At 46.0% G+C, this 27,716-nt stretch overlaps 1 protein-coding gene across 1 annotated transcript in view; it reads left to right on the top strand.

Moving 5' to 3' along the window:
* Positions 1–27,716, top strand: part of CPLANE1 (ciliogenesis and planar polarity effector complex subunit 1) — a 181,289-nt gene that overhangs the window by 9,173 nt on the left and 144,400 nt on the right. Inside the window, exons 6-8 of the mRNA XM_077816770.1 lie at positions 2,145–2,377; positions 18,102–18,208; positions 27,422–27,578. Of these exons, the coding sequence (XP_077672896.1) occupies positions 2,145–2,377; positions 18,102–18,208; positions 27,422–27,578 (497 nt within the window). The remainder of the gene's footprint in view (positions 1–2,144; positions 2,378–18,101; positions 18,209–27,421; positions 27,579–27,716) is intronic.

Below are 27,716 nucleotides of genomic sequence, written 5' to 3'. Positions count from 1 at the left end.
TAAAAAAAATAAAATAAATGCCACCATGGCTAAACAACAGAGTAAAAGAGCTGCTTAGAGGCAAAAAGGCATCCTTTAAAAATTAGAAGTCAAATCCTACCAAGGACAAAAGTTTGCATAAACTCTGGCAAATCAAGTGTAAAAGTATAATTAGGCAGGCCAAAAGAGAATTTCAAGAGCAACTAGCAAAAGACACACAAACTAACATCATTTAAAAAAAAAAAGTACATCAGAAGCAGGCAGCCTGCAAAACAATCAACTAGGCTAGTGGGCAATTGAGGTGCAAAAGGATCACTGAAGGAAGACAGGGCTGTTGTAGAGAAGCTAAATGAATTATTTTTCTGTCTTCACTGCAGATGATGAAGGTTCCAGCTGTTCTTTTTAGGTTCCAGACTGAGGTGTTGGTAGAGGAGGTTTTGGAAGAAACAGATAAATTAAACAGTAATAAGTCACCAGGACCAGGTGATGTTCACCCAAGAGTTCTGAAGGAACTCAAATATGAAATTGCCAGACTAACAACTGTGCTTAATTTATTACTGAAATCAACCTCTGTACCAAATGACTGGTGAATAGCTAATGTAACTCTGATTTTTCAAAAAGACTCCAGAGGCGATCCTGCTAATTCGCAGACTGGTAAGCCTAACTTCAGTACCAGGCAAATTGGTTGAAACTGTAGTAAAGAACAGAATTATCAGATGCATAGATGAACCTGATTCGCTGGGAAAGAGTCAACCTGGCTTTTATAAAGGGAAATCATGCCTCACCAATCTGTTAGAATTCTTTGAGGGGATCAACAAACATGGACAAAGGTGATATAGTGTATTTGGACTTTCAGAAAGCCTTTGGTAAGGTTCCTCACCAAAGGTTCTTAGGCAAAGTAAGGCATCATGAGATACGAAGGAAAGTTTTTTTTCGTGGACTAGTAACTGGTTAAAAGATAGGAAACAACGTATAAGAATATATGGCCAGTTTTCACAGTGGAGAGTGGTAAACAATGAGGTAATCCCGCAAGGATCTGTATCGGGAGCAGTGCTTTTCAACATATTAATAAAAAGTCTGGAAAAAGGGGTGAACAGTAAGGTGGCAAAGCAGATGATACAAAATTACTCAAGATAATGAAGTCCAAAGCTGCATGCAAAGAGTTAAAAGGGATCTCACTAAACTGGATGACTGGGCAACAAAATGGCAGATGAAATTCAGTGTCGATAAATGCAAAGTACTGCACATTGGAAAACACAATACTGTGCTAGATAGCAATTGATCTGACTCAGTATAGCCATTATTCTGTTCTTATGGCATGAAGGTTAATGCAGAGATGGTCATAGAGGAAGCAGATAAATGGGACATCAGGTCTGCCATCAGTGGCAGAATGGAGGGACCTACAGTTATGAAGATGGAAATTTAGAGTCTTTAGAACCGTCACTATAAGGTTGACATTGTGATGGTGGAGAAGAGGGTAGCCAGTGGACGGGTTTACATGGTCACTTGAGGCAAGTAGACTTAAAAGCTGTGTGTTGCATGGATTTTGGAAGGGGTGATAAGTGAAGGGAGAAGGGTGAAGATGAGATTACGCTAATCAAGATGAAGACTCTCAAATGTAGCCCAATCACGATAAAGCAATTCCAAAAGAAATTTTAAAACAGGTTTTTCTCTTGCCCCATGTTCACACAGGACATTACTGTATGGACTGATGCTACTATGAAGCTTTTTGTGTCTGCAGTTTACACTGAGATGTAATGTATGCTGCCTCCTTTGTCTTTGGAGGCTTACTTCAACAACAAAGATTGTTTCAATTATTCCACCACTCTTACTTATGCCTCACATACACTAGAGTTACACTTGGTACATATTGTCACAGTTTTAGGCTCTTTGAGGGCACCAACCTAGGGTTTTTGGCTCCTAGCCATCACCTCTCTTGTGTGAAGTGGACCATGGAGGGAGAGAGACCCATGCCCTGTTACGTTTAACACTGCTTGCTGTTCGTGTGTGTCTTCCTTGTATGAAACTCACTAAATGTTCTTTAAAATATTTTTTAAAAACTGGTTTGATTTCAGTTAGTACTCAAACTTTTTTTAGTAAAATCTCTTCATGCACATCTGTGGACGGTGGAAAACCGTCACTTTTCTGACACATTATTTTTCCAGAGTGCTCCATGAGATTGTACCTGTATGTCTCAGGAGATGGGAACAAGGTGCTACTCATTACTCCTACTGCGTGTGTCTTTCTGTGGGAGAGCACAGAATGCGAAAATATATCCTCTCCTAAAAATACTTCACTGGCTGGGCGTTGGTCACAAATTGTTCCTGAGGAATCAGTTATATTGCCTTCCTCTGAAGATAAAGAAACTGGAATGAGTGCTGATTTCATCAAAAATGAGGTAAAAAAAGTATAAAATAGCACTGCATGCTGTGTGCTTTTTGAAAATGTAAAAACAATTAGAATACTTACACGTATTAATATGAAATAGTAACTTCCCTATGTGTGCTTTACAAAGCAAACTGAGTTAGATACTGATTGTGGAGAGTCTTAGCAAACATGGCAATGATTTTGAATTGAACAATAGCTGTTCACAGCCATGAACTTTAGAGTCTGCTTTACGTAGGGCATTTTGGAGTGGACCCTGAGATTCTCTTCTGGTCTTTCAAAAAAGGTGCTGAGGGATATTTTAATTCTTCGTCCCTGTGAGTATTCCACTGTGGGTGTGCACGCTCTCCATGCTCCTAAACTGGAAGATTTTTCACTAGCGGCATTCGTTGGTCCATGCCTGTGCCGCCTCGTTGTGCCAAACCAAGGGCATAAAGGTAGACACAGACTGTCTACCTTTCCAATTCCTTTCTACATTTCATGACCTGAGAGAGAACCCTGAAGTGTTGGCAGCTTCACTGTAATTACTGCTTCAAATCAGGTTTTTTTGTAAATAGTTCTACCTTCTGGATAGTTTTAGTAGTTAGTTAACATTTTGGAATCCCAGAGTTTCCCCTTCCATTCTCCCATGCTTAGTATGTCTAAGATCCCCAGTTCAAGTCTTCCATGGTCTGCCCCCTGTCTTCCTGATGAGTGATTCCCCATGACTTATTTGTATATTGGCTTGGAGAATCCCACATTCCCTCCATATGCAATATTTGTAATTCTTTTCCACCCTGAACCCAGCAATACTGAAAATTCCAGTTCCAAAGACACCTGATGGAGCAGTCGTTGAGAGCGCAGTCCAAACCTGGGTCATCTGCTTCCCGTGTATGCTGGCCAGATGTACTTAGTAGCACCCTTCCTCCTGGATTCTCCATAACTCTGAACCATCAGAAACTAGGCCCAAATACTTTAACCTGCAATGGGAGGAGGGTAAGGACAAATACCCTCATAAGAAGTGGGAGAAATTCCCTCCTGAGGCCTCTATGAAGAGGACTGCATCCCCTCTTCTTTCCAAATCTAATAAGACTCTGTGTCCCATTGTGGATGTGTCAGGAATTCATGGGGTGCATGGATCCCAACCACCAGCACTGAGGTCCAAGAGTGCCCCAAAACCGATAGAGAGAGAGAGGAGCGATTGCCTGCTGCACCAAAGATACCACGCCACAGCAGGAGGAAGGAGGTTTTGGTGGCACCAACATTCACCACCCAACCTAAACTGGCACTGTCTGCTTCATCAAGGGGTATAAGCCCTTCATGTCCCCCACTGTTAGATCCTGGTATATTATCTTTTACTACAGCCTGGATCTGTACTCTGACCCGGAGTTGCGGATAATCCCGGAACTGGTAGTCTCTAGGGGAGATATCCACATCATCAGTGCACCATATGCCATTACTGTATTGCAAGGGATACCGTACCAATGGCTCAGCTGGCAGAATTGAATATTTATTTTTACTTATCTGGTGAGCTAGAAGTTGAGACAGCGACTCCTTTGCCTCTCCAAGGCATGCAGTTAGCCCCAGCAGGGATTCCAGAGTCTCCTGGGCACTCTTGCACTCCAGCAGGGCACACTACTGTGCTCAGGACCAATGAGGAAAGCTATGCTGGAGCCAGCCAGGATGGCCTGGCATACCCTAGCTATTTGTGACCCCATTCTTCCCCCCCGCCCCCCAAAAAAAAAAAAAAAAAAGACAGAGGAAAAAGTAAGGGGGCAGAATATTTGTGTTCACACCATGCCCCAGATTCTTTGATGGTTCAGACCATCACTGAATGTAACAGACTGCACCAGCCTAGGTCTGTTCCCTCTGAAAAATACACCAAATGATTAGATGAAATAAAGCGTTCTTCCTCTCCCAGTCTTCAGTTTTGCATTGTGAATATCATATATTGATTTCTAAGTATGACTCTAACTACAGCACATTGTCTGCATTCATCAAAAAACTTCCACAGGAACTCAAATAACAATTTCAGGCCATCATCGACAAAGGTAAATTGACAGCTAGGTCATCCCTTCAAGCTTCAATTAACACTTGTGACACTACTTCACATGCCAGGTCAACTGTGGTTGTCATGAGGCGGGCTTCATAGCATTGCTCCTCTGGGTATCCCAAGGAGGTTCAAGATACTGTGGAGGACCTCCCCTCTGAGGGCACCAATTTTCTTGGAAAAAAAATTGATGAGTCTGTACCCCTTAAGGACTCATGTACAATCTCTGCATTCCTTGGATATTTATACTCCAGCCTATTGGAGGAAGTACTCCAAACCATCTCCTTATAAGAAGCATTCTGCTCCTGAGCCTTTTTACTATCAGAATGTCAGCCTTTTTACTGTCGTATGAGCTTCTCAGGAGGAACTAGAGCAGTGGTGAGCAAACGTTTTGGCTTGAGGGCCACATCTGGGTATGTAAATTGTATGGCGGGCCATGAATGCTCATAAAATTGGGGTTTGGGATGTGGGGGTGAGGTGTGAGGGCTCCGGCTGGGGTGCAGGGTCTGGGGTGGGGCTGTGTATGAGGGGTTGGGGATGCAGGAGGGTGCTCCAGGCTTGGAGGGTGGGACCGAGAGGTTTCGAGGGTGGAAGGGGGATCAGGGCAGGGGGTTGGGGCATGGGAGGGGGTCGGGGTGCAAGCTCTGGGCGGCACTTAACTCAGTCAGCTCCTGGAAGCAGCGGCATATCTCCCCCACACTTACCACACTCCAGCTCCTATGTGTAGGCATGGCCAAGCGGCTCTGCGCACTGCACCGTCCACAGGCACCGTCTCTGCAGCTCCAATTGGCCTTCATTCCCAGCCAGTGGGAGCTGTGGGGGCGTCGCTTGGGGCAGGGGAAGGGTGTGGAGCCCCCTGGCTGCCCCTACCTGTAGGAGCCGGAGAGGGGACGTGCCTCTGCTTCCGGGAGCCGCGTGGAGCCCTGGCATGCACAGAACAGGGCAAGCTGCTTACCCTGCTTCATGGCTGGAGCCGGGCATCCCCAGCTGGAGCTCGAGGGCCAGATTAAAACATCTGAAGGGCCGGATGTGGTCCCCACGCTGTAGTTTGCCCACCCCTGTACTAGAGGGTGCAGCACAGCAGACAAACTGCCTCATCGTTGTCCTCTTCCCAATCCCAGCCTCCTGCCAAGAGACCGTTTTGATGGGACTCCCCTGGAGTTGCCAAGGCTACACAGCAGAATTTCCTTTCATTCTTCCCACAAAACCCCCTTCCCTGTCCCTCTTCAGGGATCCAACTCATGAGAGGATCCTCAGACAGGAGGTAGACTCCCTAAAGTGGAAACTAGGTCAAATTATGAAGGATGAATATAAACAAACATAAGCATGTAGGGACAAAATTAGAAAGGCGAAGGCCCTTAAAAAGATCACACTATCTAGAGACCTAAAGGGTAACAAGAAGCCTGTGTTGCACGATCTGCTAATGGTTTAAGAAACGGACTCCGTGACTTGGGCCCTTAGTCTGCAGCAATACCTGCTCGAACAGGTCATATGGTCGGCTTTGGAACTGAGGCCATCATCAGGTTGGAGATTGCCCTCAGGTTCTGAGAGTGCTGCCACTTCATGCTGTGGAGCAGGCGCTCCTCTCTCGAAACAGAGGAGCCATTCCCCATCAACTTTACCAAGGAAAAGGTCACATGAGCCCAGTTGACACCACTCCAGGTTTTGGGGTGATTCTTCTGCCTCTCCCAGGAAATACATGGATTGGCATTGAACTGGTGCTGGTACAGGCGCAGACTTCCCCTCTGCCCCATGGGTGCTCGACCCCGCCGCCCCGACCCCGCGTCTTTACTGCCTCCTCTCCCGGGCGGGCCGTGTCCACACTCCTCCCCCTCCCTCCTGGAAAGTCCTAAGCACGACCAAACACCTGTTAGGTGGCCAGGGGGGGTGGTGTGTGTGTTGGGAAGGGGAGGAGTGGGGACGCAGCAGGCTCAGGGGAGGGTGGGGGGGCGGGGAGCTTGGCCGCCAGTGGGTGCGGAACACCCGCTAATTTTTCCCTGTGGGTGCTGCAGCCACGCAGCACCCATGGAGTTGGTAACATTTCCCTGGTAACATAAGAATGACCATACTGGGTCAGATCAAAGGTCCATCTAGCCAAGTATCCTGTCTTCCAACAGGGGCCAATGCCAGGGGCCCCAGAGGGAATGAAAAGAACAAGTAATCATCAAGTGATCCATTCCTGTTGCCCATTCCCAGCTTCTGGCAAACGGAGACTAGGGACCCCATCCCCGCCCATCCTAGCTAATAGCTACTGATGGGTCAATCCCCATGAACTTATCTCATTCTTTTTTGAACCCTGTTATAGTCTTGGCCTTCACTACATCCTCTGGCAAGGAGTTCCACAGGTTGACTGTGCGTTGTGTGAAAAAATACTACTTTTTGTTTTAAATGTGCTGCCTATTAATTTCATTCTTGTGTTATGAGAAGGAGTAAATAACACTTCCTTATTTACTTTCTCCTTACCAGTCATGATTTTATAGACCTGTATCATATCCCTCCTTAGTCATCTCTTTTCCAAGCTGAAAAGTCCCAGTCTTATTAATTTCTCCTCATATGGCAGTCATTCCATACCCCTAATTATTTTTGTTGCCCTTTTCTGAACCTTTTCCAATTCCAATACGTTTTTTGAGGTGGGGCTAATACTTACTGAGTCTTTGTCTCGCTGTTCTTTTTTGACTTTCTTAATTATATTTTTACACTTCATTTGCCAGAGTTTATGCTCCTTTCTATTTTCCTCACTAGGATTTAACTTCCACTTTTTAAAGGATGTCTTTTTGTCTATCACTGCTTCTTTTAGTTTGTTTAGCCACGGTGGCACACTTTTTTGGTTCTCTTGCCTTTTTTAATTTGGGGTATACGTTTAAGTTGAGCCTCTATTATGGTGTCTTTGAAAAGTTTCAATGCAGCTTGCAGGGATTTCACTTTTGGCACTATATCTTCTTAAATTGCTCATTTTTGTGTAGTCCCCCTTTCTGAAATTAAATGCTACAGTGTTGGGCTGCTGTCATGTTTTCCCCACCACAGGGATGTTAAATTTCATTATGGTCACTGTTATTGCCAAGCGGTACAGCTATAGTCACCTCTTGGACCAGATCCTGTGCTTCACTTAGGAGTAAATCAAGAATTGCCTCTCCTCTTGTGGGTTCCAGGACTAGCTGCTCCAAGAAGCTGTCATTGAAGGTGTCAAACTTTATTTCTGCATCCCGTCCTGAGATGACATGTACCCAGTCAAGATGGGGATAGTTGAAATCCCCCATTATTATTGTTTTTTATTTTTATAGCCTCTAATCTCCCTAAGCATTTCACAGTCAGTATCACCATCCTTTCTGTATAGGCTCCCCCTTTCCCAAAAGTTTCCCCAATTTCTAATAAATCTAAACCCCTCCTCCCTATACTGTCATCTAATCTACACATTGAGACCCTGCAGTTCTGCCTTTCTAACTGGCCCTGCGCGTGTAACTGGAAGCATTTCAGAGAACACTACCATCTTTTACTTAACAGCCTAAATATGGTCTCTAGAATCTTTCTCCTATCCTTCCCTTCATCATTGGTACCTACATGTACCATGACCACCTGCTCTTTCCCAGCACAATACATAAGTCTACCTAGATGTCTCGAGAGATCCGCAACCTTCTCACCAGGCAGGCAAGTCACCATGCGGTTCTCCTGGTCATCGCAAACCCAGCCATCTATGTTTCTAATGATCGAATCCCCCATAACTGTTACCTGTCTCTTCCTAATAACTGGTACGCAGTAGGGAGTTTAGAAACCCTACATTGTTGATGCCAGCTCTGGCCTCCAGGAGTCCGGTACTGACGGGGGAGATGCTGGTACTGATTGCTTCCATGTCGGTGGCATACCAGGCAGCTACAGACCTCCTCTGCCTTTCGGTCCCAACCTCTCCTTAGTTTCCAGGATTTTGCCAGGGCTGCGTCAGCTATAACCCCTTTGATTGAACAAACTGCTGAATGCTGGGATCTATCTGGACCACACCCCAGTTTTTCAGTTCCAGAGGTTGTGGAAGTAGGATTGGTACAGGGGACCTCAGTACTGGGAACCTCCTTGGCACTGATGGAGTTGGCACTGCAAATGCTTCTGTGGCAGCTTTCACCGTCCTCAACACTGGTACCATCGGACACTCTGGTACTGCTGTTCACTTCAGGACTGATACTGCTTCTGGGACCAATACTGTTTCCAACGGCAGTGCCTAGTTCTGGTGATGGATGAGTCAGACCTCCTATTTGCTCCCTCTACTCTCATTCTGCTCTTATCTCTGGGATCTTGAGGTTCCTCTGCCTCACTTGGTATGTAAGTGGAACTCTTACAAGAGAACACCCACAAATTGATGGACATTTTACAGCTGTCTTCTCCTGGGAATGTTGCCCTCCCTATCAATGCACTCCTTGAACCGGCTAAGACCCTCTGGAGCACGCTGGCTTCAATAGTGCCTGTGGCTAAGTGCCTGGAAAAGTGCTGTTTTGTTCTTGTGCAGGGATTTGAGGGGTTTTACTCCCATCCTTCTCCAGATTCCTTAGCTGTAACTGTGGTGAACAGCAGTCCACTCCTGAGGATAGGGACTCTAAATGATTGGACCTTATGGGCAAGAAGACTTACATCTCCTTACAGATGCAAATAGCTAGCTAGCAAACCTTGCCGTCCAAGTATGATTTTGTTAACTGGACAGCGATGTAAGTTTGCAGAACAGCTGTCCAAGGCCTTGTGGAGAAATTTTGGCATTTGTCACTGAGGGCTGCTTGGCGGCTAAGATGTCCTTGCAGTCCACACTTGATGTCGTGGACACCTTGGCCAGGGTGATAGCCTCTGCAGTCACCATGAAGAGGGCTTCCTGGCTGTAGAATTTGAGCATTGCCCCTGATGTCCAGCAAGCCATTGAAGATTTGCCTTTCCAGGGCAAAAGCTGTTCTTGAACACAGCTGACAAGATGCTGCACTCCTTCAGGAACTCCAGGGCTCCTTGGGGGCGCCACTACAGAGTCCAAAAGCAGCAGTATCTTCCGTAGTGTATGTTGGGCCAGACTTTCCCTCCTCCAAGGCAATGGGACTATCCCAGAAAGAGAGGTAAGTCCCACCAGAGAAAGTAGCCGTGGTTGGGTTTTGGCCAGTCCACACCCTCTTCCCTGGTGCCTTCCAAGTGCCCATTTTGACTCCTGGGTCCAGAGCACTGTTCCAGTTGCCGGTCCTCATCTCCCCCCTTTGGGGACAAGCTAGCCTGCTTTCACAATGCTTGGGACTCTGTCATTACTGACAGTTGGGTCCTAAGCATGGTCAGATTGGGTTATGCCATCCAGTTCCTCTCCATCCCTCCTCAGGGACTCCTCTCAGGAGTTGCTGCTCCTCAAGCAAGTCCACTCTGCTGGCTTTGAGAGTGGTGGAGAGGGTTCCACCGAAACACCAGGGTCACAGCTTCTACTTCTGTTACTTCCTGATGCCCAAATCCAAGGGAGGGAAAAGACTCATCTGTCGTGCTGTTTAGACTGGCTCATGACCGTGAGTGCCTACATCAGGGCAACCTGTCAAAAGTAGGGCAAACACGCCAAACTGAGGGTGTGTTCTGTAATTAGATTTCACCAAGCCAGTAACAAATGTGAACTCCTGGATTATTGTAACAGTCTTACCATGGAGTCACAGACAATCCCCTTAGACCAGTGGTCCCCAAACTTTGTACCTCACGCCCTTCTTTACCCCTGTCTGTCCCTCCCATGGAGCCAGGAGCAGAGTAGCAGCTCTGGGGAGGGTGGGGCAGGGACGCAGGTAAGAGGGTCGAGGCTGGGGCCACAGCTGGGGGCGGGAGCGGACCCTCGGCCAGGGGCCGAGGCCTGCAACCGCAGTCGGGCATAGAGTCCCAGCTGTGGGATGGGCAGCTGGGGTGTGGGGCGGGAAGCCTCTCAGACCAGCATCTGAGCCTGAAGCCAAGACCCCACCTAGACAAACCTTGCCACCGCACTCTGCTCCGCCTCTTTCGAGCGAGAAGGCTAAGGAAGGGCAAATAGTCTCTCCTCCACAATCTCCTTCCCACCGAGAGCCGCTCAAAACAGGACCCCCTCAGGGGGCATATTATACTGATCCCAGAAATCCTGGGGCCCAGCGATGCCCTTGCCACCCCATTGTGTATACTGGAATCCGTGGGCAACATACTCACCCCCCCCCCCAACAAGGACTGCCTACCATATCTAAACTGAGAACACAGGAATCGCCTTTACCCCTGAGTACAGCACCCTCGGTACCAGCAGGGGAAGGGGATGAAGAGGAAGAAGAATCCTCAGACCAGGAAGGGACACCACCTACGCACCTGTCATTATCCTCCCCAGATGACACTGTCATGCCTCCTCCCCCCAGTATGGGGAATGATTTTAAACAATTTCAGGACCTATTTAAAAGGGTGGTGAGTTTTCTAGACATCTCTCTGGAAGAGGTCCTGGTGGCACAGCACAAACTTGTGGACATTCTGAACATATCCTCCTCTTCCAAAATCGCTCTTTGCATGAACGATGTGATAATGTAACCTGTCAAGTCCATTTGGCAGACCCCTGCAACTGTTCCACCAATATGTAAGAGGTCTGACAAAAAATATTGTGTGCCAGTTAAGGGCACAGAGTTGCTCTTCTCCTATCCAGCACCCAATTCTCTGGTAGTCGATTCAGTCCATGAATGGGGCAACTTAAGAATACAGTTGTTATGATAAGGACTGGAAGAGGCTCCACCTTTTCCGCTGCAAGGCTTAATCCACAGCTACACTGCACCTGCGGATAGCCAACTATGAAGCCTTGCTGATTAAATATGATTATAACTACACAATATTTTGAATTAGTTGACTTTTTATTTCTGATGAGAAAAAAGAACAATTTACAGTACTTGTATCAGAGGGTCAACTAATATCTAGAACAGCCCTCCAAGTCGCCCTGGACTCTGTGGATACAACAGGAAGATGAGTGGTGATGAGAAGGGTTTCATGGCTCCATCTTTCTGGCTTCTCTGGGGAAGAGCAATCCACAGTTGAAGATTTACAATTCAGGGGGTCCAAACTCTTCTCTGCAAAGATTGAAGATTCTCTCCATATGCTCAAAGACTCAAGGGTGATGCTGCGATTCCTGGGTATTTATATACTGTGACGGGGCAAGGCCAGATGGCTATAGACAAGTAGTGGGAGATAGCTATATTAGCTCCAGGCTAAACAAATCCCTGGTACCAGGATAAGTTAAATGGCAGCTGCTCCAGGTCAATTAAAACACCTGGGGCCAATTAAGAACTTTCCAGAAAGCAAGGAGAATGCTAGGTTGATTGGGATACCTGAAGCCAATCAGGGGCTGGCTGAAACTAGTTAAAAGCCTCCCAGTTAGTCAGGTGGGTGTCGATGTCAGGAGCTGTGAGAAGAAGTTGTGTTGTTGGAGAGACTGAGCTGTACACACCGTATCAGGCACAAGGAAGGAGGCCCTGAGGTAAGGGTGAAGTGGAGCCTGAGGAAGTGGGGGCTGCTGTGGGGAAGTAGCCCAGGGAATTGTACGTGTCATGTTTCTAAAAGGTCAGCTACCATAGCTGATACTACTAGGGTCCCTGGGCTGGAGCCCGGAGTAGAGGGCGGGCCCGGGCTCCCCCTTTTGCCCCCACCCCCAGATTAATCGCGGAGACTGGGAGACAACAGAGACTGTGCAAGGAAGGATGGCTTCTCCTCCCCTCCCTCGCTGGCTTATGATGAAAATGGCTCAGTAGACTGTGACCCTTGTCTCTAGAGAGAGAAGGGTTATGTGGAGGGTTACAGTTAGCCTCTGAGGCTGGCGAAATCTGCCAGATAACGCGGGACTCATGGAGACAAGGACAGAGCTCTGTCACAATACCGAAGCTCAAGAAGTGACAGAGGAGTTACTATGTCCCGCAATGCTACCGCCACACACTGTATTCACAACAACAACGGCAGTATGAACCACAGTGTTGAAAACAGAGACCAGTGAGGAGACAATAGCCTACTCCTGCTGCTGCTGCATCACAATCATTGATGTCATAGAAGATTACGGTTGGAAGAGACCCCAGGAGATCATCTAGTCCAACCCCATGCTCAAAGCAGGACCCAACCGCAACTAAAGCATACTAGCTAGGGCTTGGTCAAGCCAGGCCTTAAAAACCTTTTAAGGATGGAGATTCCACCCCCTCCCTGGGTAAGCCATTGTAGTGCTTCACTTCCCTCCTAGTGAAATAGTTGTTCCTAATATCTCTCCTAGACCTCCCCCACTGCAACTTGAGACCATTGCTCCTTGTTCCGTCATCTGCCACCACCGAGAACAGTCTAGCTCCATTCTCTTTGGAACCACCCTTCAGGTAGTTAAAGGCTGCTATCAAATCCCCCCTCACTCTTCTCTTCTGCAGACTAAATAAGCCCAGTTGCCTCAGCCTCTTCTTGTAAGTCATGTGCCTCAGCCCCCTAATCATTTTCGTTGCTCTCTGCTGGACTCTCTCCAATTTGTCCACATCCTTTCTGTAGTGGGGGACCCAAAACTGGATGCAGTACTCCAGATGTGGTCTCACCAGTGCTGAATAAAGGGGAATAATCACTTCCCTCAATCTGCTGGCAATGCTCCTACTAATGCAGCCCAATATGCCATTAGCCTTCTTGGCAACAAGGGCACACTGTTGACTCATATCCAGCTTCTCGTCCACTGTAATCCCCATCTTCAAAAATGCCGCTTAGGTAGTCGGTTCCCAGCCTGTGGCAGTGCATGGGATTCTTCCGTCCTAAGTGCAGGACTCAGCACTTGTCCTTGTTGAACCTCATCAGATTTCTTTTGGCCAATCCTCCAATTTGTCTAGATCATTCTGGACCCTATCTCTAGCCTCCAGCGTATCTACCTCTCCACACAGCTTAGTGTCATCCGTGAACTTGCCGCGGGTGTAATCCATCCCACCATCCAGATCATTAATGAAGATGTTGAACAAAACCAGCCCCAGGACTGACCCCTGGGGCACTCTGCTTGATACTAGCTGCCAACTAGACATTGAGCTGTTGATCACTACCCCTTGAGCTTGACGATATAGCCAGCTTTCTATCCACCTTATAGTCCATTCATCCAACCCATACTTTTTTAACTTGCTAGCAAGAATACTGTGGGAGACGGTGTCAAAAGCTTTGCTAAAGTCAAGGTATATCACGTCCACTGCTTTCCCCATATCCATAGAGAAAGCCATCTCATCATAGAAGGCAATTAAGTTGGTCAGGAACGACTTGCCTTTGGCGAATCCATGTTGACTGTTCCTGATCACATTCCTCTCTTCCAAGTGCTTCAAAATGGATTATTTGAGCACCTGCTCCATGATTTTTTCAGGGACTGAGGTGAGGCTGACTGGTCTGTAGTTACCTGGATTCTCCTCTTTCCCTTTTTTAAAGATGGGCACTATATTGGCCTTTTTCCAATCGTCCGGGATCTTCCCCCCAACTGCCACGAGTTTTCAAAGATAATGGCCAATGGCTGTGCAATCACATCAGGCAACTCCCTCAGCACCCTTGGATGCATTGCATTGGACTTGTGCATGTCCAGCTTTTCTAAATAGTCCTTAACCTGTTTTCATCACTGAAGGCTGCTCACCTCCTCCCCATACTGTGCTGCCCAGTGCAGCAGTCTGGGAGCTGCCCTTGTCTGTGAAGACCAAGGCAAAAAAAGCACTGAGTACTTCAGCTTTTTCCACATCGTCTGTCACTAGGTTGCCTCTCCCATTGAGTAAGGGTCCCACACTTCCTCTGACCACCACCTTTTTCCTAACATACCTGTAGAAACCCTTTTTGTTACCCAATATTTTTAAACTGTATTTATAGTCTTCTGTCCAAGTTTCCACTTCTTCTAAGCTTCCTTTTTGTGTTTAAGGTCACCAAAGATTTCTCTGTGAAGCCAAGCTGGTTGCCTGTCATATTTGCTATTCTTTCTGCACATCAGGATGAGATACCTCCAGAGTACTCAGAGATCCTTACTATCTTGGACTACCTTCTTTCCTTAAAGAAGTCAGGTCTGTATCTCAGCTCACTGCCTGTGCAATTGTCAGCAATCAACACCTGCCTGTATTCTAGCCAAGGCCTCACGTTGCCAGGGAAGACAGAAAATTCCATTCTCTGGGTGTCTGTTGAGCCTTAGCTTTCTGCCTGCAAAGGACAAAACCCTTCAAGCAATCTCCAAGTTCCTTCATTTCTATTTCTGGGTGGATAAAGGGAAAGCACTCTCCTCACAGACATTCTAAATGGATCTCAAGTTGCATCCTGCTTTGCTATGAGCTCCTCAAAATATGCGGGCTCATTCAACCAGAGCCCAGGCTGCCTCATGGCTTCTCTTCAGGGTGTTGTCCTGGAGATGGGTAGAGTGGCTACATGAGGCTCTGTGCATATCTTTACTAGACATTACGATATGGTACAAGCTTCTTCAGCAGATGCATCCTTCAATACAGCAGTCCTGCATGGTTCCTTGCATCCTTCTTGTCAATGAATATTGCTTGCAAGTTACCCACAGTGGAATAGCCATAGGGATCACCCCTCAAAAAAGAAAGGAAAGCTATTTATCTCACAGTGACTGAAATTCTTTGAAATGTGTGGTCTCTCCTACACCACTTCTTTGGATCCTTTTCTAAGTCATTTGTGGTAGAAAAGGAACCGGGAAACAGGTCGGTCCATATCTCCCTTTATGCCTTGAGTTAAGAGCACAAGGAGACACAGGGTGCAGGTGTAGACCAGTGGACATTGCTAGTGAAAAATCTTTTGGTCTTAGGGAGACACAATGTGTAGGCACCTGTCTGACAGTGGGGATTACATGCCTCACTCACTTAGTGTAGGTCTACGCTTACATTGGCATGTAGAGTACAGACACCACTGGTATTTATGCACATGCTAGCTGGGCATGCGAAGATGAGAGGGCACTGCTTAGGCAAGTAGAGTATAGACAAGCTAAAATCTTAAAGTATCCTTGTGTGGCTCTCTACGTGCCAAAGCAGTACCTCCCACGCCCACACTGCTGTTTTTAGCAGTGTAGCGTCCCTCTGCAAGCGTCTTTCCCTGTTGCAATGAAAGGCTCTCGGGTGCGTGCGGGGGGGCTGGCAGGGGAGAGGCAGCAGGGAAAGGATCTGTCGGCTCCCTGTTGCTGGAGTCTTTCTGCACTGCCTCCCCCTTGCCGGAGCCTTTCACCGCCACATGTTGCGGCACACCTCACTGTGGGCGCAACCTACCTTTCACTCCCTCTGTAGCTACATGTCGCTGCAAGTGTAGACAAAGCCTTAGTAAATTCTATTAGATGCCTATCTTTAGGCACCTAAATATCTTTATAAATCTGACCCCTCGTTTGTGAGACTAATTGCTGGCTGCTTAAAAACACAATGCTAAAGGGTGCTGCAGTATGTCAACATTTTCTAGAGGCTGGATGAAGTGTTAATTATGTGTTTGGATTTCGAAGTTTGTCTCTAGACCATGGGTTCAAAGCAGGCCTACATCAGCAATGACTGAACATTCTGTGTTTAGTAGCTATGTGAAATTACTAGTTGTGTGACACAAGTAGAAGACAGTTTTCCACATCACAGGCACCAAACTGGTACTAAATATTAGTTAGGCAAAAATAGATACTTAGCAGTAGACTGTTGAAAAATAGCAAAATGATTTTAAAAATAGTTCTGAAGTTGTTTCCATTTCACAAGGTTCTAAAGGGACCCATTTTTTGCAAAAAAATTTTTTTGCAATTTGTCTCAATTTTTTAAATTACTGAAGTTTTTCTTTTTTTTCTGTGAAAACTGGGTTTGTGGTAAATGAGACACTTTAAAATAAATAAATAAATTCAGTCCAGGGGAAAAAACCTCTCAAAAATGGAAAATGTTGATGTCCTCAATTTCTCATGATGACACTTGCAGCACTGTTTATTTAATCTAATTTTCATTAATCAACACTAGTGTAACTATATCAGTGGTACAGAATGTGCTTACATACGAAAGATTAAACAATTGGAGGTAAAACAGGTCATGGCAATCCAGCGCTGAGCATTCCCACAACTTGCAGAAGGCACATAGTCCGCAAAACTGACAGATACAAATCTCCCTTTTTTATTTTTTTAATCAACTGAAAAAAAGGTCTGCAAGCCATAGACTCTCTAGCATATAATCCTAAAATTTAGAGGTAGTTGTTTTGCTGTGTTTAGTGTGACGTTACACTCCATACTCTTCATACAAATATTGTTATGATATGAATATGGCATAACTAAGATGTTTTTATGCAAGACGAGTCATGTGAGATCCTTGGGAAGGTTATGATTTACTGAATATCCATAGGGACCACATATATCAAAGAACTCCAGTTACTATAAAGTAAGTAACCTTCCTTTCGACTAGAGACCAAGAAGAGAGACCTTACTTTAAAGTATTATCAAAATGATAAGACATTGCTGCAACATACTGTTAATATTTTGCTGTCTCAACTTTTGTTATGAGAACCCAGTTTTGGGCCTCAGTCCTGCAATCTCATCTGCACTGGTGATTTCTTGTACCTGCTGATAACTCCAGTTATTTCAATATGGCTCTGTGCAGGCATGGGGAACTGATTCGGCAGATCTGATTGTAGGATCAGAAACCTGGAAGGCCTTTTCTTCTGGAATCCAGCCATGTATTTATTTATTCTTGATTGAACTGGAAGGGGTGATTACTTCTGTGTGTCTCAAAAAGCTCTGAAGATCTCCCCACTACCCTTCTTCCTGTTTTTAAAAGCGTCAATTTAAGGCTCTGCATTATACATCCTTCTGGCTAAGGGAGACTAGATGGGATTCCAGTATCTGTGGAAAAACTGTGTTCTAATTGTCCTCTCTCAGTTCATGCATCATATATGTATTTTTCCAACCAATTCTTTTTTTGTCTGTACAAATGTAATCTGTAGGATTTATTGTCAAATTAATAATAATTCAAACCAGTCACCTGCACTGTCCTGCTAAAGTGCTTACATACGTGTTGTTATATTGCACTACATGCATAGAATTTTGCCATTTTTTGTTTTAATTTGTTTACTATTTTTCTAGTAAGACAGCAGAATAGGTGTAGGTGTGGTGGACTTGCTCCTATGTAAGGATATGTATGTAAGGATTCATGGAATTTTATCATGTTACCTGCAGCCACCATTTTTAGTTCACTTTTCTGAGAAAGAGCCCCCCGCAATTCCTTTTTAATAAGTATGGAAAGTTTTGGTAGCAAATGAAGATTTGAGTATAGGCAACTCTCAAATACGCTTTTTTAACAGCTAAAACCCATAGCTTTTTAAAGTTTCGGAAGTCTACTGTGGAAACTTACTTCTCAAAGTAGTAAACCTACGAGGGGGAAGTGTGGGACCCTGTAGAGGCCTGTAGTGCTTTCTAGTTTAATTGTACAAACAAAAAATGAGTAATTTGAACTATAACCTCAACTGAATACTAATTCAGTGTGACAAGGTAAATTGCCTAGTAAGATTGATTTATGTAATCTATTACCTACTCAGGCTAGTCTCATATTCAGTTCTTAGGCAACCAAAATGTTGTATCTCGTAAGATACTGGGATAGTTTAAGCGAGGTTACAGCGTGGTTGGCAAATTGCTTTTATTGGTTTGTCCTAACTTCTAAATCTAAGTGAAAAATATTTGTATTACATTTAATTTTAATTGTAGTAATAGGATTGCACTGATCAAGTAAGTTTGAGAGAGAAAAAAACGTTTCTTTTGCAGATACTAGGTGACTGCTGCTTGTGCTCTTTTGTGTTTTGTTCTGGGGAATGCTTGATGCTGACATTTTTGGCACTGCGGTGGCATGAAAACAGTTTCAAATTCATTAGGTGAGTTCAAAGTTATTTGAAATTTTGCCAGTTTTACAAGGAATAGTTGATTTATTTTTGATCAAGCATTTTGAAGTCAAGTTTTCAGAGTAATGAATGGACAACCTTGGACACTTTTATGTCAAACTAGTTTATGAATACCAATACTTAAGGTGAATGAACAAATCAGGTATTTGCAAGCACGCATGGCTAGCCTGCATTGCTTATATATACACATAAGCTAGTCATGCACAGAGATATAAACAACAAATGTACCTCCCTAACTTGGAATACAGAGCCCGTAATGTTTAATTTAAAAAAACAAGCAATTTTATTTCAGAGCAAATTATAACTATATACGTTGATCTGTTTTTACTGTTGATTTTTGGCAAGAAGCTGCTCAGAGGCAATGTCAGCTAATTTGCATAAAGCATAGGAGTTCTGAGCTGAGGTTTTCTGCTCCAATCTTATCTTTTGTGAAAGAGCAACTGCATACACTTAACGAGAGAGAGAGTTGGGGGGGAATTTCTATTTAGAGCCTAATGATTTGGATGTGTGCCATAAACTTTTACTCGTGCATCTCCTGACCTGGAAATGAATGCTGTTAACATGCCTCTGTGCAGAAAAAAGTCAAGGAAAGTGTGGGCCCCTTACTGAATTAGGGAGGCAACCTAGTGACAGAGGATGTGGAAAAAGCTAATGTACTCAATGCTTTTTTTGCCTCTGTCTTCACAAACAAGGTCAGCTCCCAGACTACTGCACTGGGCAGCATAGCATGGGGAGGAGGTGACCAGCCCTCTGTGGAGAAAGAAGTGGTTCGGGACTATTTAGAAAAGCTGGACAAGCACAAGTCCATGGGGCCGGATGCGCTGCATCACAGAGTGCTAAAGGAGTTGGCGGATGTGATTGCAGAGCTGTTGGCCATTATCTTTGAAAACTCATGGTGATCAGGGGAGGTCCTGGATGACTGGAAAAAGGCTAAGTGGTGCCCATCTTTAAAAAAGAGAAGGAGGAGGATCCGGGGAACTACAGGCTAGTCAGCCTCACCTCAGTCCCTGGAAAAATCATGGAGCAGGTCCTCAAGGAATCAGTTCTGAAGCACTTAGACGAGAGGAAAGTGATCAGGAACAATCAGCATGGATTCACCAAGAGCAAGTCATGCCTGACTAATCTAATTGCCTTCTATGACAAGATAACTGGCTCTGTGGATGAGGGGAAAGCAGTGGACGTGTTAGTCCTTGACTTCAGCAAAGCTTTTTATAAGGTCTCCTACAGTATTCTTGCCAGCAAGTTAAAGTAGTATGGACTGGATGAATGGACTATAAGGTGGATAGAAAGCTGGCTAGATTGTTGGGCTCAACGGGTAGTGATCAATGGCTCCATGTCTAGTTGGCAGCCGGTATGAAGTGGAGTGCCCCAAGGGTCGGTCCTGGGGCCTTTTTTGTTCAATATCTTCATTAATGATCTGGAGGATGGTGTGGATTGCACCCTCAGCAAGTTTGCAGATGACACTAAACTGGGAGGAGAGGTAGATAGGATACAGAGGGACCTAGACAAATTGGAAGATTGGGCCAAAAGAAATCTGATGAGGTTCAACAAGGACAAGTGCAGAGTCCTGCACTTAGGACGGAAGAATCTCATGCACCGCTACAGACGAGGGACCGAATGGCTAGGCAGCAGTTCTACAGAGAAGGACCTAGGGGTTACAATGGACGAGAAGCTGGATATGAGTCAACAGTGTGCCCTTGTTGCCAAGAAGGCCAATGGCATTTTGGGCTGTATAAGTAGGAGGATTGCCAGCAGATCTAGGGACGTGATCGTTCCCCTCTATTCGACATTGGTGAGGCCTCATCTGGAGTACTGTGTCCAGTTTTGGGCCCCACACTACAAGAAGGATGTGAAAAAATTGGAAAGCGTCCGGCGGAGGGAACAAGAATGATTAGGGGACTGGAACACATGACTTATGAGGAGAGGCTGAGGGAACTGGGATTGTTTAGTCTGCGGAAGAGAAGAATGAGGGGGGATTTGATAGGTGCTTTCAAGTACCTGAAAGGGGGTTCCAAAGAGGATGGATCTAGACTGTTTTCAGTGGTAGCAGATGACAGAACAAGGAGGAATGGTCTCAAGTTGCAGTGGGGGAGATTTAGTTGGAGAGTAGGAAAAACTTTTTCACTAGGAGGGTGGTGAAGTGGAATGTGTTATCTAGGGAGGTGGTGGAATCTCCTTTCTTAGAAGTTTTTAAGGTCAGGCTTGACAAAATCCTGGCTGGGATGATTTAGTTGGGGATTGGTTCTGCTTTGAGCATGGGGTTGGACTAGATGACCTCCTGAGGTCCCTTCCAATCCTGATATTCTGTGATTCTACGATCAGAAAAGTTTGAGATATTAGACATATTAGATCGTCCAGTCCATTCCCAGCCAAAACTATATTGTTTCCTACAGTATATTGTTCAGTGTTTGGCTAGTGTTTTGTGCAAATCTCAAGAGATGAAGCTTCTATCACTTTTTTTGGGAGATTAGCCTAGAATATAGTGTAACTCACTGTCAGGAAGTATTCCTGACAGTTTTCCTATATTTTCCCTGTCTTAGTTTCTTCCTATTAGTCTGTGATACACCCCCATACACACCTTAGGTAACTCGTCCTCCTCTCTTGCTTCCTTCAAATATTTATAAATTGTGTTTTTACTGTACCCCTGTTCGTCATTTCTAGGCCTGGTCTACACACAGGTTGTGTATTAGAATAACTGTGGTGGTTGCTGGAACGGAGACTTTTTACTGATATATTTCAGAGTAACAGCCGTGTTAGTCTGTATTCGCAAAAAGAAAAGGAGTACTTGGGGCACCTTAGAGACTAACCAATTTATTTGAGCATAAGCTTTCGTGAGCTACAGCTCACTTCATCGGATGCATACTGTGGAAAATACAGAAGAGGTTTTTATACACACAAATCATGAAAAAATGGTGTTTTATCACTACAAAAGGTTTTCTCTCCCCCCACCCCACTCTCCTGCTAGTACCCGCATGGCCCCACAGTACGCTGACGTTTTTATGGCTGACTTAGGGGACGAGAGCTGAGGAAGCGTTGTTCTAACGCCCCTACTCTACTTGCGCTATATTGATGACATCTTCATCATCTGGACCCATGGAAAAGAAGCTCTTGAGGAATTCCACCATGATTTCAACAATTTCCATCCCACCATCAACCTCAGCCTGGTCCAGTCCAAGGTAACCTATTTCCCCTTGTTTTCCTAACCAACCCCCCCCACCCCCCCAACACACACGCAGACAAACCCACTCTCCTGTTGGTAATAGCTTATCTAAAGTGATCACTCTCCTTACAATGTGTATGATAATCAAGGTGGGCCATTTCCAGCACAAATCCAGGGTTTAACAAGAACGTGGGGGGGAGGGGAGATAGGTTACCTTGCATAATGACTTAGCCACTCCCAGTCTCTATTCAAGCCTAAGTTAATTGAATCCAATTTGCAAATGAATTCCAATTCAGCAGTCTCTCGCTGGAGTCTGGATTTGAAGTTTTTTTGTTGTAATATCGCAACTTTCATGTCTGTAATTGCGTGACCAAAGAGATTGAAGTGTTCTCCGACTGGTTTATGAATGTTATAATTCTTGACATCTGATTTGTGTCCATTTATTCTTTTACGTAGAGACTGTCCAGTTTGACCAATGTACATGGCAGAGGGGCATTGCTGGCACATGATGGCATATATCACGTTGGTGGATGTGCAGGTGAACGAGCCTCTGAGAGCGTGGCTGATGTTATTAGGCCCTATGATGGTGTCCCCTGAATAGATATGTGGGCACAGTTGGCAACGGGCTTTGTTGCAAGGATAGGTCCCTGGGTTAGTGGTTCTGTTGTGTGGTATGCGGTTGCTGGTGAGTATTCGCTTCAGCTTGTGGGGCTGTCTGCAGGCAAGGACTGGCCTGTCTCCCAAGATTTGTGAGAGTGTTGGGTCATCCTTCAGTATAGGGTGTAGATCCTTGATAATGCGTTGGAGGGGTTTTAGTTGGGGGCTGAAGGTGACGGCTAGTGGCGTTCTGTTATTTTCTTTGTTAGGCCTGTCCTGTAGTAGGTGACTTCTGGGAACTCTTCTGGCTCTATCGATCTGTTTCTTCACTTCTGCAGGTGGGTATTGTAGTTGTAAGAATGCTTGATAGAGATCTTTTAGGTGTTTGTCTCTGTCTGAGGGGTTGGAGCAAATGCGGTTGTATCGCAGAGCTTGGCTGTAGACGATGGATCGTGTGGTGTGGTCAGGGTGAAAGCTGGAGGCATGTAGGTAGGAATAGCGGTCAGTAGGTTTTTGGTATAGGGTGGTGTTTGTGACCATCGTTTATTAGCACTGTAGTGCCCAGGAAGTGGCTCTCTTGTGTGGACTGGACTAGGCTGAGGTTGATGGTGGGATGGAAATTGTTGAAATCATGGTGGACTTCCTCAAGGGCTTCTTTTCCATGGGTCCAGATGATGAAGATGTCATCAATATAGCGCAAGTAGAGTAGGGGCGTTAGGGGACGAGAGCTGAGGAAGCGTTGTTCTAAGTCAGCCATAAAAACGTCAGCGTACTGTGGGGCCATGCGGGTACTAGCAGGAGAGTGGGGTGGGGGGAGAGAGAACCTTTTGTACTGATAAAGCACCCATTTTTTCATGATTTGTGTGTATAAAAACCTCTTCTGTATTTTCCACAGTATGCATCCGATGAAGTGAGCTGTAGCTCACAAAAGCTTATGCTCAAATAAATTGGTTAGTCTCTAAGGTGCCACAAGTACTCCTTTTCTTTTTACTGATATAGTTATACTGGTACAGTCCTTTGTGAATGCAGTAGAACTGGTATAAAGATGCTGTATATTGATATAGCTTATTCCCCTTCCCATGTGGGAAGCACATTAATAGGGGTATAACTGCATCCACACTATGAGGGTTGTACTCTCATGTTAACTATGGGAATTAAAGTGGTACAACTTTTATGTATAGACAAAGCTTTGCCTATTTAGCCCTTCTTCAGAAATCAATCCCTCCCACCACCTAATCATGAGCATTGCTTTTCTCTGACCTTGCTTCCATTTGTTAATACTATTTCTTCAAGTGATTGTTCATGTTGATTCCAATCAGGTCTGCGCGTGCCACATGAATGGTCGTTGGAAACTTTTTCCCTCAGCAGCTCCTGCTGGGTTGGCTAGGGAGCTCCCTGGAGTGCTGCCCTGATAGCGCTCAATATATAACCCTGCCAACCCGACCCCCTTTCAGTTCCTTCTTACCATCTGTGGCGGCACTGGAACTGCATTTCACTTGCTTGCAAGTGTTCCCTTAGCTGTTCCTTAGTCCTACCCAGTTCTTGTTTTGTAGTTAGTTTATTATTATTTGTAGTTCTTCCCTCATCCCATGTTGGGCTTCGGGGCATGTCTCAACCACAAGAATTTAAATCTTGCAGTGTATGCAAGAAGCCTATGCCCAATAGCGGCCCCACGACTCGTGCCTGTGGTGTCTATGGGAGGCGCAACAGTGTGAGCCCTGCAAGATTTGTCGGGCTTTCAAGCCCAGCGCTAGGAAGAAATGCGACTTCCGTTTGAAGCAGCTATTAATGGAAGCCACACTCCATCCAGCAGCACCTGACTGCCAAGTCCCAGGCCCGAGGTCGGTGCGGAGCACCCCCGGCGTCGGTCCGTGAATCGGTACCAAGGAAGGACTCTGGTGCTAGATGCCCTCGGTACTGGAGATCCCCGGCACTGCAGTGTGGAGCGGCCCCCTGGCACTGGTCAACATCACCGGTGCCCCACAAACACCATAAGAAGGTGGACAGAGGATGTTCTCCTCAGAGAGCAAGACCATCCGAGAAGACTTTGCTCCTCAGAGGAAGGACTCTACTTCCAAGCAGCAAGAGCTCGTGCCGTCGACTCTGGCACCCCAGTTGGCACCGTTGAGCCCGGCACTCAGTGACTCTCTGGCGGGGCAGTGGTTGGTGGAGGAATTGGAACCCCCCTTCCCCCCGCCACCCCAAACACTTTTGAGGCTGCAAAGGAACTTATAGAAGGTACTGTGCCTCGGCCCCTTACTGTTAGAGAGAAGCATCCAGCACTGTCCAGACAGGTGCCATCTAGAGGCAAGCCCACGATGATGCTCTCCATCGCCCGACCGGCACTGTTCCCGGTCTCCATCTCCGCAACACCCCCCAGCACCGGCCCCAGTACAAGATCGCCCAGTGTAGGGAGCGTGATGATCTGTGTCTCCAGCACTGAGGGGTCGGTACTGATCACGGTCACCCTCTCTCGACTGGCACCGAGACACGGCACAGGAACACAGGAGCTGTTCTCGATCATGGGACAGCCGGCACTGATCCTCTACATGATCATTGCAGCAATGATCCCTGACTTCCTCTTCCTGGCACCTTCCGCCAGCTCAGGAATCATCGACACCGCCCTGGTCGTCGTCCTCGGACTCTGAGGCAGACTCCTACTACCTGCGGCGCAGTAGGCACAGGTTGGATAAACGTCAGACACGCACAGTCGACCTGGCAGCCACAGTGGCCACCTGCTGTGCAGTGGCCCTTCTGAACCCACAGGGCTTACTATCAGTCCCTGGCTATCTCTTCCAGGGTTTCTAGGTCTGTAGCATCGGGGCATCCTCCTGCACGGTCACCGGCGGACAGACCTGCCCTTTGTGCTACAGAGGCGACCCGATCGAGACCTCCCCGTCGTACTACAGAGTGGGCAGCAGAACCGACTCCAGACCCACCCATAGCCCGGTCACATCTGACTGTGCTGAACCACTGGACGCCAATGCTACCCAGAGCAACCTGAGCACATAGTGGATCTTGAGGACCCTGTACCCCCACTGGCTTTCTTGTCATCTTCGCCTGATGAGGCAGTGGCAGGAGCGTCCGCTTCAGGTTCTCTGCCCATTGACTACAGGGTGCACCAGGATCTGCTCCGCCGCATTGCCCATAACATGGGCCTACAGGCAGAGGAAGTAATCAAGTCTAAGGACTTGATGGTGGACATTCTCACCCTGGAAGTTCCTTCCAGAATGGTGTTGCTAGTCATTAAAACTATTTACAACTATTATAATACCCTCTGGCAGACTCCAGCCTCCATTCTGCCCACCGCCAAGGGTATGGACAGAGAATACTTTGTTCTCTCCAAGGGATATGAATTCTTATTCTCCCACCCACACCCTTGCTCCCTGGTAGTCTCGGCCGTAAATGAGAAGGAGTGCCAGGGGCAGCACGCGCTGGCTCCCAAGGCTGAAGAGGCCAAATGTATGGACCTCTCTGACAGGAAAGTTTATGCCGTTGGGGGCTACACCTGAGGATGGCTAACCAACAAGCTATCCTCAGCAGGTATAATTTTAACTCATGGGACTCTATGTCCAAAAAGGAGTTGCTCCCCACTGAGTCGAAGGCTGAGTTCTCAGCCACTGCTTTCCCCTCCTTGACCAGAGCCGAGACATCACTGCAGGTTTCCCTTGACTTGGCTGACTCTGCGGCACATACCATCTCCTCTGGTGTGGTCATGAGAAGAACCACATGATTCCAAGCTTCCGGGCTTCCCCCGGAAGTTCAGCAGACCCTACAGGACCTTCCCTTTGGCGGTGCAGGGGCTGTTTTCAGACCAGACGGACTCGAGGCTTCACAGTCTAAAAGACTTGAGGGCAATTATGAAATCTCTGGGGATGAACACTCCTGCTACCCAGAGAAAACCCTTCAAGCCTCAACCCCAACAGCAGCAGAGGCAATACCAGCCCCTCCTGAGGCAGGATTCATACCGCTGTAGGGGCAGGAATAATAGGCGTAGACCTTCCAACCCTTCCTCAGCCAAGGGCAGGGCCCGACCAAGCCATCGTCAGGGTCCAAGAAAGGATTTTCAAGGGATGTCTGAGGATGGCGTACCAGTCACTATCCCAGATCCTTCCTCCCGCTTCTGAACCATCTACCCCTCTTCTACTGTGTGTGGTCCCATATAACATTGGACCACTGGGTTCTTCGCATGGTAGAAGTGGGATATTCTCTCCAATTCTGCTGCTCCTCCCCACTGTCCCACCACCCTTCCCCATCTCTTCTCTCAACCTTTCCAGGCTACTATACCCCTTTCAAGAGTCTGATTTGTCTTGTCTACCCCCAGGTTTCACCTCACTTAAAAACTACTTGCTTAGAAAATCAGACATAAGAATACAAAAGTAGCACAGCACACTATTACTGAAAATTGCTTATTTTCTCATTTTTACAATATAACTATAAAATGACTGGAATATAAATATTGTACTTACATTTCAATGTATAGTATATAGAGCAGTATAAACAAGTCATTGTATGTATGGAATTTTAGTTTTGTACTGACTTTGCTGGTGCTTTTTACGTAGCCTGTTGTAAAACTAAGAAAATATCTAGATGAGTTGATGTATGCCCTGGAAGACCTCTGTGTACCCCCAGATGTACAAGTTCCCCTGGTTGAGAACCACTGATCTAGACAACCCCTGGCAGGTGTTTGTCTAACCTGCTATTAAAAATCTCCAATGATAGAGATTCCACAATCCCCCGAGGCAATTTATTACAGTGCTTAACCACCCTGACAGTCAGGAAGTTTTTCCTACTGTCCAACCTAAACCACCCCTGCTGCAATTTAAGCCTATTGTTTCTTGTCCTATCCTCAGAGGTTAAGGAGACCCCCCGCTCCCCAGACTAAACAAACCCAATTTCCTCATAGGTCACGTTAGTTTTCGTTGATCTTCTCTGGACTTTCTCCAGTTTGTCCCCCAAATCCTTTTCCACAGTACGCTTTCATAAGCAGTCATTGCCGATTTTGTAGATGTACAACTGATTGTTCCTTCCTAAATGGAGTACTTTGTGTTTGTCCTTATTGAATTTCAACCTGTTTACCTCAGACTATTTCTCCAGTTTGTCCAGATCATTTTGAATTTTAATCCTATCTCCAAAGCACTTGTAACCCCTCCCAGCTTGGTATCGTCCATAAACGTTATAAGTGTACTTTCTATGCCATTGTCTAAATAACTGATGAAGATATTGAACAGAACCGGACCCAGAACTGATCCCTTTTGGGACCCTACTCGATATGCCCTTCCAGCTTGAGTACAAACCACTGATAACGGCTCTCTGGAAACAGTTTTCCAACCAATTGTGCACCCACCTTCTAGTAGTTTCATTTGGTTGTATTTCCCTAGTTTGTTTATGCACCATTATTTATCATTTAATATAATTTTTTTTAACAGTTCTTTACCTTATCATATCCACTGGGCACAGCAAGCATGTTCTCTGCCCACTCTGGTTCCAGTGTGTGAGTCAGTAAAGTCGAGAGGAGCTTTGCTTACTGCATTTTCAAGGGATGGACTTTTACTGGCAGTAGCCGTTAATCAAAATGATCCAAAGGTATGACTGGTAGAAAGTAGAGCACTAAAGCTAATCTTGCAAATAGAATACAGTTTGGCAAAAGTGACCTTTATTAAATTGTTTTAGAATTGCCTCTCAGATAGGCTTTCTATTTAATCATAACCGTATTTATAGCTA

The sequence above is a fragment of the Eretmochelys imbricata genome, chromosome 5 (assembly GCF_965152235.1).
Source record: "Eretmochelys imbricata isolate rEreImb1 chromosome 5, rEreImb1.hap1, whole genome shotgun sequence".
Lineage (NCBI taxonomy): Eukaryota > Metazoa > Chordata > Testudines > Cheloniidae > Eretmochelys > Eretmochelys imbricata.
Note: the sequence above shows the minus strand (reverse complement) of the source record. Positions and strands in the feature narration are given on the sequence as shown.